This window comes from Apteryx rowi, unplaced genomic scaffold, assembly GCF_003343035.1.
Source record: "Apteryx rowi isolate R43461 unplaced genomic scaffold, aptRow1 scaffold_510, whole genome shotgun sequence".
NCBI lineage: Eukaryota > Metazoa > Chordata > Aves > Apterygiformes > Apterygidae > Apteryx > Apteryx rowi.
Genome location: NW_020450773.1, coordinates 30,344 through 41,611, shown reverse-complemented (window position 1 = coordinate 41,611; position 11,268 = coordinate 30,344). Strand labels below are relative to the sequence as shown.

Here is an 11,268-nt window from a genome sequence, read left to right as displayed (position 1 = left end):
AAGCTGCACAAGGCTATAAACCTCTTGATGTTATTAAGTTAAAAATTAGCCTTGCTAATCAGACAGTTAAGTGCAAGGTCTACCTGTTCTGATCTATGTCTATTCAGTTTATTTCATTGTCTCAAACCACTGAGGAGATTTATTTTACCATTTAAGTGTCAGAAGAGAACAAAAAAAATCTCACAGCCCACTTTCCAATCAGACATTGTAGGCTAATGTCCCTATCTGCATCAGCTTCACAGCACTGAACTCACATAGGTACTACACAACCCTTGAAAATGTTATCTCATATTTCTTATAGGAGATCTCAAATGTTATGTCGTATTTCAAATGTTATGCCATATTTATTTCAAAGAAAAGCAGAACAAACATTGCCCCTAATCCCTTTCATCGATGCTTCTTTCTCCAGGCTTAGCTATGACTGCAGGTATCTATTTTCACCTATCAGCCTCCAGTATACCAAAATGTATGTTTGTTCAAATCTTTGCTCATTAATTTCACTCAATTGTTTTAGGCTTCTTATGTGTTTTACTGTTCAGATCAGAACCGATCAGAAACAAACCAGGAAACCTAAACAAAATCTACACCTAAAACATCCATCAGATAAACGCAGTGTGTGAGTGGCGGTGTACCATTTACTTTTTTGCAGCTGTTAATCATCTCAGCTTCTGTTATTTTCAGGATATGTACAGGAAATTCACGTTTAAGACACTAAATGTTATTACTATGCTCCTCCTCTGGCCCAAAAAGCTTTTCTGGCAGAAACAACCACATGTTGACTCTAGAACAGCTATTGCTTTGAAGTGGAAAAGAAGCTTATTTAGCTTTTAAGCCTGCTGTTGAACCTCAAATGTTCAAGAATCAGGTGCCCAGCTTAAAAATCAGTGAAATCAGTTTATAACCAAGGCACATTAAAAAAAAAAACCCAACTTTTAAAAGAACAGAATAGCTTAGATTCTCTTTTCAGTACTTTCTAGTTATAGAGCCAACAATGTTCATATTTTCAGGCTTGTCCTCCACAGTATTGTTTTCTCTTCTTTTAAATTAGAAAGTTGTCCAATGTCTAATTCCTTAAAATGTCTGGAGGTTCAGTATAATCTCAGGTCTGTGTTACTGGGCTCTGGTTGGCAAGCTGTGTAGAAATGTTTCATCCAATCAGCCAGATCCACAATTTGGATCAAAGTAACTATTTGGCCACTTAAAATTGTGGAAATATATTCTCTGCAGGAAAACTGATCTTCTATTTTAAAGCTGAAATGACGACAGTGGTTTATAAACCATTCTGGCAATAGATGTAGGATTGAACTCCTGTCTCCTCTGCATGCTGAAGGAAAGCTGAATTCATTGTTACAACTTCATTTTCAACTTTAGATTGGACAATCTGAATAATTTCCTCTGGACTCTTATTGCCAAGTTAATAGGTGCTTGCATAGGAAACGTCTCACATGAACACTGCAATAGCTCTCCTGCTGTCAGATTCAGGTTGTAAAACTAATGGCTCAAATGTAGACCTTCAAGAAATGGACTCCCCATCTTGCCAGCTAAACAGACATCAGTTCTTTTGCCTCACCCCTACCCCTGGAAATAACTGGTTTATTTTTTTTCCTCTTATTGTTCATTCTGTTAAGCAATAAAACTAGATATATAGTTTTATAGTGCCATAAGGTGAACTAACGTAAACTCACACTACTGTAAACACRAAAAAATAATTTAAGCTGTTTTGGGAAGAGTTTTTATAAGTCTCTAAAACAATACAAGGCTTGTAGCTTTAACAACTGTTTAGCCACTAGAAATTACTAGCAAACAATGCTTATTTGGGTTTTGAAACAAAAGGATTTAGATGCAATACTTCAAAAAGTGGATCTGCTAAGACTTTGAAGTAAAACATGCTTGAAAGAAAACCAATCAGTGACCCTAACCACTTTTAAATGAGTAATATGTACATTCTAAAAGCACAAGTTTCTTTTACTAGTTAAAAAAAAGTAATGTATTTCTGTTAAAAAAGGAAAGAGGTTTCTCTACAGAACTTCTAAACAACGTGTTTTATTTTACTGAAACCGCATTTCACAGCACAGAAGTCCTCAGAAGGCATTAGCATTATCCTTGGAAGATTGAATTACAAAGGGAAACTCCATTTTACTTACAGATTCACTTTGTAAAGTCAGCCTTGGTTACTAGTGTTCCCTATAGTTGCCCGATAATCTAGCAGAAATAGATCAAATCACAGTCCAGTTCTCAGTATTAGGACTGACCCCGTTTCCTAGAGCATTCTCATTCATAAACTGAAAAAGCATGGATTAGAGAAATGGACTGTAGATTGAAAACTAGCCGGACTACTGCATTCAAAGCATAGTAATCAATGGCTCAACATCCAATTGGTAGCCAGTAAGGAGTACCACTGAAGTTGATAGTGGGGCCAATAATATTCAGTAACTTCATCAGCAAGCTGGGTGAATAGACAGAATGGGTCCCCAGAAAATTTGTGGATGATGCTAAATAAATAGAAATAAAAATAAAGGAGTGGCTGACTCTCCAAAAGGGTGATCTAAATATCAGATAAAGCTGAAGGGGCATTACAAAACCAAAAGAAGCAAATTCTTCTCAGTATTGACTAACAATAAAACAAGGGGCAAGAGCCACAGGCAGCAGCTTGGGAGGTTCAGACTGGACATTAGAAAAAACATCTTCAGGGTAGTACAGCACCAAAACAGGTGGGTTCCCAAAAGGGGAGCCCATTTCTTGCCCAGAGAGGTGATGGCAGCTCTGTTCTCAGAAGTTTTGAAGATTTGAGCAGAGAAAGCCACAGCCAGGGGCAATCTAGTGTTGGCCATAATCCCGCTCCACACAGGAGGCTGAAGCAGGCAAACCCCAGAAACCCGTTCCAACCAACACTCCTGCAACTTCAACACTTCACACATCATGCCCAGTTTTTTCCCCCATGGCATCTTTGCTGCTCGCCACACCAAAAATCAACGATTTTAACAGAAAGATCAGGGCCACATTTAGCACTGATCAACGACCCTTCTGCATCATCTAGCTCATGAAACAGCCAGCTCCCAAACTGCATGTCAACAAAAAACTTAATTACAAAAGGTTCTCAATAAAAGAGTAATGAACAATTTTTCAGAAGTACTTACGCAGCTTCAAAATGCAAGTCTTATTCCCAAAGTGATTTAAAAGACCCCATTCATTTAAGGCTTGCTTACAAAGAAAGTAAACAGGCAGTCAAGCAGAAAAGTCTATCACGATCTCAAAACAGAGCAAGTTGCCTCACAGAAAGGTGCTACGAGCACATACTGTCCATGAATAAGAAAAGAAACAGAGTTGGGAGAAGGAGAATGGGGGGACACATAACAGCTTATGTTCTAAATTTAACGCTCACTCACTATAGTCTACCTTCTTCACCAGCACAAACTCTATGAACCTTATTTAAATACACAAGCACAATCTTAGTATAATTCAATGCATATACTCATCAATTTGAAATTAAGTAAATTCTTACTGGTCCAAACCTATAGGTAGCACAAGTCCTAAGTGCTTTCACTATGGAAGGAGTTTTCGCTATGTGGTTGAGGACTCCTTCTATGGAGTCTGAAAAAAGTACTTAAGAAGAGGAAGTATACTAGTAAAAGACAAAGTATTATTCCAATGTCTATAAGGAAGATTTTCGGGATCATAAGGTTAAGAACAGTATAAAGGATCAGACTCCACTTTAAGTGATTTCCATTATATTAAACATATATACTTGAACTTCAGAGATTTATTAAAAACAACAACAATTTATACACAAAGAAAAATTTGTCACAGAAGATCACAAGTTTGCTTGTCCTGTTTGCTAGTTAACTTATTGTTATCATGATTAAAGCATTAGCCCTTATAGTACTCTCCCCTTTCCCTTACTGCTGCATAAATCTCTATTTTTAACCCATCTAAAAGCTAAAACAAAACCAAACCATCAAACAAAAAACCTATCCCAACAACCCCTTCTTCATTTGTTATATTTTTTATTCTCCAAGTTGCTCATCTCCCCTCCCACTGTATTGGATAAATGCATTGATCCTCTTATTTACTCCTTGTGTATTTCTCCACAAACTTCTACAATATGTTACAAAGAAGAACCAAGATACAGAGGAATGATTTCACTAGACAACACTGTTGAGAACAATTCAATCTCCAAAACCAGTTTTCCTCATTTCCTCAATGGCATGGCACAAGCAAGTCTTATTTTGACTAGTTAGCAATTCTTCAGTATTTCCCCTGGTTTGGGCTGCTTCCTAGGCAGAAAGACATACACAAAGTTAGTGTTCTCAACAGTTTCCTACAGTCTCAGGCCAAAAAGGAGTTAGTAGAAACTGCATTTCAGCACTTAAATTTCAAGTATGTTCTCACCATTCCTGGGTAAAGAGATTAAATAGCATTTACATTGGTATCAGCAAATGGAAATATTTACAGAGCTGTCAGGCTGGATATGGAACAGAAACTAAAAGCAGATGGATTACACACATGATGAAATACATCCTCCCTAACCCCTCCTTCCATATATAAGTTCATACTTCATTTCTTTTAAGGGGGCTTTAAAATTTAAGCCTCAAATGGTACATGCTTTAAATTTAGAAACTTCTGCGGCCCTCTCTCTCTCAACTTGGTCAATCATTTCTTGGCAGACGTAGAGAATCTAGGAGACAGTTCTTCTGGTCCTCAGCGCATCATCTAAAAACATCACATCAATACATTAGGCAGCATACAGCTAAGCACCTTTAGCAAACTAAAGCTAGCTAAATTGATTTCTATCACAGCTGTAAGCTAGACAACCTCTATGCAACTTTCTTTACAGTACTCCTTCAGCTTTACTGAAAATAAAGCAACTATAATAAAAGCTCTGGATACCTCCAAAGATTTTGTAACAGAAAACAAACTTCCACCTTTAGGTCACTTATTTAAACGAGGAATGATCGGTAGCCTGGTTACTGAACAGCCTTGAGCACATGATGTGGAAMAAACGATTTACGTGCAAGGCAGCATTCCTGTCTCTTATCGCGAAAGCCTTCTGATTTGATGGTCTAGTTCAGAGTTCATATTACTGGCCAAGAATTAGGATTAAATTGTTTTTGATGAAATAACAAGCTTGAATGTTAAAATGGCAGAGAGATTTATATTTATACTTCCTGGTCTTTGAAAATGCAAACTTTCTGCTGTGTAACAGGACCACTCTAGTTTGTTGTTGTTGTGTGGGTTGGGTTTTTCTTGTTTGTTTGTTAAGAAGTTGCATAACATTTTCAGGAAGACCAATGATCTCACAGACCCTTCCTCCACACACTTCTTCCTCAACATGAAAGCATTAGTACAAAGAACAATTAATGATTTAAGCTACAAGGTTCCTGAATGGTAATCTAAGGACTTCTCTAAACTGTGCTGTCTTTAAAGTGTCTACCTGCACTGCTACAATGTCTGAAGCTGATCAAAACACATCAGGCTCCAAAAAAATCTCCTTGTGTACTCTATCATTCCCCAGTTCTCTCACTAAATATGGTCTGCATTCCTAGTTCTAAATGTGATTATACACTCTGCACAAGATAAGAAAAAAACACACATACACACACAAAATTCACTTATATTGACCTACAGAACCACCATATGTCTAGACTCAAGCCCTGCTACCAGGAACTGCTGTAATTTTGTCTGCAGACTGACATACAGTATAGCTGAGCGCATTTCCAAATACTGACAAAAAGTCTTGAAATACACTTATATTTTTGCTGCAGTCACTGTTCCATATTCTCAAGTATGAACACAGAAACTTTCCAAAGAAAACCCAGGCTGGACTGACAGGACCAACATTAAGCTTTTCTGTCATGTACTTAGGAGCTTCCATACCACTATTTTATTTACACATCAAGACCAGACAGCACAGACATACTGCCACCTTCAAAATGATCTTGGGAAGGCAGAAATGGCTCTAGAACAACCTACCACATCTGTTAGGCGTCCAGGTAGGAAGAGGAGTTCGGACTGCCCAACTGCACTCCTAAATGCTGCCTGGAGACTGTCAGACACAGCAAACAGCATATTATTTATGGGTTGCTTCTTACAGAAGAAAAGAAGCTCACACAAGCCAAAATGGAACTGAACTCAGAGACTGGTCTAACCGCTGTGAAAGAAATTGCCACAGCTTCCTTCACCTTGTGGCAGCAACTGGGATTCTCTGAGCTCTGTCTGCCAGTACGTGGCTCCATGTGACCACTACAGCAGTCAGCAATTATTGGAAAACATGGACAACAGCCACATTCCCTTTCACCTAGGAAAGCCCAGATGTTTACACTGCCTCTCAGATGAGGTTTCCCTTATGCAGACTGATAGAAGAGAGATGGAGTTGGCAGATTAGCATGGAAAATGGAGAGTGTCCACCACAGAGCGGTGAGCATGTTACAAGTAACACAAGCATTATGAAAAACCATACTATGACAAACAGTTGCGGTCCAGATCTGAGAAGTTCTGTCCTCTTTTTTGAATATTTACACAATGCAGGGAAAGTAATTTTGATAAAGGCAGATAACATGAATGTGCCAATTATACTACCAATAATTACTTCAGTCAGGAGAACACCACGCAGGAATAGAAAAACTTGCAAGAGCATGAACTGTAATGCTTTCAACAGTGATGCAGAGAACAGGACACAGCAGTCTAGAAACAAGTTCAGAGAGCAAAGTACTATAAAAAGTAAATTATTTTAATACAGATTTTTCTAGTGTTTAAAGATATGCAGACACTCTTATGTGGTGAACTCTGTGCTATTAAAAAATACACACATTTAATGTGAATACTGATACACATGGCAATATTGATACAAAGATGCCATATACTTTAAATTAAAATGGCACTCTAGGTATGAGAAAATCTGAAAGCCTACTCATCAAAACAAAGTCAAGACATTTATATACACAGTTATTCCTGCAGCCACAAACATTAACTGTTTAAGTGGCTGCTCAAGTGATAAAAACAGCATCTATCATAAAAATGAATTTTTTTTTTAATATATATACATTTAGTCTTGGCAGCCCAGCCACCCTTTCAGTCTTTCATCACTAGCTAGGACTTAGGAATTTTCCTTTCCTTTCTGAAAATCTGATCAAAGTAAGATATTAGCTGCCCACACCAACTGATTACTCAGGACTTCCTTGAGAGGAACACCATCCGCCTAAGAAAATCATCGTCTGATTCAAGTGAGCAAATATTGGTGGAGCAGGCATCTAGGGTTCTCATGCCTGGAAGATTAGAAAACCTAAGTTAGATTCACATCCTTGAATTTAACTAAATTTTGTGGACGTTATTTTATTCAGTTTGTCCGGGTTTGCCATTCAAGGGGAAAAAAAGTAAATATGAATGAATAAAGACAAAATTGTGCCAATACAAGAATTTTTAATACTAGTTTTGGGTATGTAGACAGGCAGTTCCTCCACGTAAGACTTTAATCCAGCAACACACTTCCCTTTACAGATACTAAGTCAATGAATAGTCTCAATTATTTTTCTCCACTGTTCCTATACCCATAAGGAGCAAGACTCTGCACAGGTGCCAGAATTATTCATATAAAATAAATTTAAACATGGAATCAAGGCCTAAGAACATTAACTTAGTCCAGAGAAGAACCAGAAGTCATCAGCAAAGTACTGTCTGAAAAGAACATAATTAGGTTATCGCATTTCAGGTTTTTTTGCTTTAAACCAGCAACTGATTCATTACTGCCAGGACGTACACTATTGCTTGGTGTACTACTGTACAAATTAAAACAAGACAGCATCAAAACCAAGCTCAAATACTCTGCCGTTTTAAAAATTAAGGTATTCTAGAAGTGTTTTAAAGAAAAGCAGAATACAAATTATATACAATATAGAATTCTCAGGGTTATTTTATTCCAAGCACGATACAAGCAGGCACTTCAACACTAGCTCAAAAAACATTCAAGAAAAGTTGCCTAGTTAACATTATTTCCCTTCCTTCTCCCACCAATTACTGTAAAGTAATATTTTTTAAATATCGCTGATGAAGTTCTTGCTTTGGTTATCTTCTATTTTTTTTTTCAGCTTGGAAAAAATAAACCCCTAAAACCATTGTGCTGTTCCAACCCAAGTCTTGTAGTGTCAACTTTTTAACTAACCAAGGCACAGAGATGCCGCCCACACATTTTGCAAGATCAGCTCCTCCAGGTTAACTAAACACCTTAAATGTTATTTCTGCAACTGGGAAATTAAAAGCACCAGTCTTGTAACTTTGCCTATCGTTAACAGGCAACACAAGCAATAACAGTTAGATACTCCAGTTACCGTAATATGAAAAAGTTATTCCTACTGTTCAGCAAAAGTGTATGTTCTGCATAAGTCAGATCAAAGAATACTAAGTGCTACCTACAAAGTAAATTTTATCCGCAAAGGCATCAGAGCAAGATTAAGGTCACAGGTATATAGTACAGATTTTAAAAGTAAAACTATAGAGGTCTTGAACCTCAACCCACCCTTGTTGAGGCCAAGTATGTTCACAAGACCTACCAGCCCCCTTAGATTTGGTTAATATTTGACTGCAGGAGTAAGTGGTGGTACCTTCAGAAAAAACATCTGTTTTCCACATGATTTTTTGCATGCATTATGCTAGAAAGATCCATATTTCTCTCTCTCCCAACGCACAGGAGATTTAAGGGGGGTGGGGGGGTGGGGAGAGGAGTCTTGCATTACATCTAGGTTACTTAAAGAGAAATCTGAGTCAGGCAATCCAACTTACCTTCACCAGAAGGGACTATGCTAAGTATACCACTAGCTACAGATACCAACCTTGGTGATGCCTACCTGCTTCCTTCTATTCTTTCCTTCTCCTTGTCCCACTCTTTTTTTGGGGGGGATGGGAACAAGGGTCACTTCATGTTCAAAGTAGTATAATAACACACAATTCCAGCTTCAGCACAGGCACATCCATTTATGCTCCATCATGGCGATTACCATCAGGTCTCTAATAACTGCTAGTTATTAGAGCTGTTTGTTTTGATGAACAGCAGTAGACCTGTTTGCTCTCCTGTCTTACTTTCAGTGAAAGATTAGGCAACATTTTCACAAAAGCACTGATACAGCTGCCTGCAAGCTTTGGTTCACCTCAATTTCAGCAGGCTGCAAGTCAAACTCATACATAGTTGTCCAAGCAATGTTTGTCAACATTAACTATTGGAGGACATATTACCTCACCAGAAGTGCAGTGAGAGAAAGTCATTACACATAGCTGTGTTTCTTTCTACTTCTGTGTCATTTTAAAATGGGGGGGGGGGGGAAATGAGAACTGCATTCTATTGTTCTCTATTGAAAATGAGTCCTTAACCTGACCTGAAGGAAGGAATAAGTGCAGATAATTGCCTTAAAGATTAAGCTCTCCAGCAAGTCAGTTATTACAGTTTAATGTATTTCTCCCTTTTTCCCAAGCTCCCACCACCCAAAAGCGCTACACTCAGCAACTCCTTGAGCTCTCCCAAGGAGAAGCGAAGTTCGCTCACAAAGCTATTCGGAGCCTCACCGACCCACATCGCCAAGGCAGGCGGGCATTTCCATTCACCTCCTCCTTCTCCAAAGCTGAAGTGTTTCCTGAACGAGCCTAACCAGCCTAGACAGATTTCTGTGCATGCCCTCAAAATACACCAACATGGCACTTAACTCGGCGACAAAGCACTTGTTTCAAACCCGGACTAAGCGCCTGGGCAGAGGAAAGCCAGCAGCGCGATGCCACCTTCCCCGCTCGTACCTCCGTTACTGAAGGATCTTTCTAGATACCGCGGGCACCGGCGGCCTCGGCCTCCCGCAGCAAAAGGCCACCCGCCCCCGCCAAGGGCAGGGGCTGGTCCCACGGGGAGGATTTGGGGAGAAAGCGGGGCCGGTCAGCACTCGGCGCGCCGAACAGCAGCGGCGGCGGCTACGGCGGCGACCCCCGGCTGCCGCGTCGCAGCCCCCGCCCACGCCCCGCACGGAGGCCGCGACCGGGCCGACCGGCCCAAGCCGGCCCAGACCGGCGCCCCCCGGCCCGAACCGGCCCGGCGGAGACACGGCCCCACCTCACCCCACCGCCGCGGGGCCGCAGCACCCGCCTCTCCGCCGCCCCAGCCGCCGCGGGGGGGGGAGGGCGAGGGCACGGGCACCCCCGCCGCGGCCGGCTTTGCTCGCCTCAGCGCGCCGAGGGGCCACGCACCGTGTAGAGCAGGTTGAGGGCGCAGAGGCAGTTCTTGGAGCAGGCGAAGCCCCCGCAGACCATCTCGCCGCCGCCACTGACCCGCGCAGCAGCCCCCGCGCCGGCGCCGTCGCCGGCGCCGCCTTCCGCCGGCCCCCCGCCGCGCGGGCGCGGCCGCAGCAGGTGAGTGGCGCCCGCGGCTCGCCGCCGCGCCCGCTGATTGGCTGCGCCCCGGCACAAAGGTACAGATATGCAAATGAGTGGGCGCGGGGAGGGCTGGGAAGGGCGGTGACCACCGGGCGGGGGGGTCCGGTCCGGTCCGGTCCGGTCCGGTCCGGTCCGCGGCGGGAGTGGGCAGCGGTGTCCCCTCGCTGTGTCCGCAGTGCCTGGGAGTGGGGGGGAAAAGGGGGAATTTGCTGTGCCTTACCGCAAGGTAGTCTGAGGAGGTTTGGCATCTCCTCAGCCAGCTTGTTTAGGAAATGGGAGTGTCTTTCTCTATCCGCTCATCTCTGATGCCACGTATCTATAATTGATGACTTAATTTCCTGTGTAATCAAAAGGAAATGTCTAGGGATTTATTTTTCTAGGGCATTTAGGTATTTAGAACACGGTTACAATGTTACTAGCTTTTCATTTCCATACTGCTTTCTAAAATTTTTATTAACAGCCTAGGTTTTCTGCTTATTTTTACATATGCTTTTACATATTTATGTCTTTATGTATTTCCTTACTTTGAGAGTTAAATATTTAAACTTACAGGTAGTTGAAGGAAACCATCCGTCTCTATGTCATTACCTAATGGTCTTACCAAGTTCTTGCTACCATTTTGAATTGACTGGAATAGTGTCCCAGTTCACTAATGCTCTCCAAAATCTACAGTCCTCACAGGCTGACTTTACTGTGTACTGCTTTACAATAAATACAACAAATTTCGTGAGTGCAAGCTACTTCAATGTGTACATGTGTTGCAGGATCAGTGCCGAGGATCTTTCCGTATCTGTTTGCTGGGCTTCACAGAGAGACGAGGCATCGCGCGCAGCTCGGCTGTGATCGCTCAGGGTGCGCGGCCCCATA

The 11,268-nt window shown here is 41.4% G+C and overlaps 1 protein-coding gene across 1 annotated transcript in view; it reads right to left on the bottom strand.

Annotated features, from left to right (window-relative positions):
- Nucleotides 1-10,314, bottom strand: part of TSPAN13 (tetraspanin 13) — a 17,961-nt gene extending 7,647 nt beyond the window's left edge. Inside the window, exon 1 of the mRNA XM_026080181.1 lies at nt 10,216-10,314. Within this exon, the coding sequence (XP_025935966.1) occupies nt 10,216-10,278 (63 nt within the window). The 5' untranslated portion in view covers nt 10,279-10,314. The remainder of the gene's footprint in view (nt 1-10,215) is intronic.
- Between the last annotated feature and the right edge of the window lie 954 nt (nt 10,315-11,268).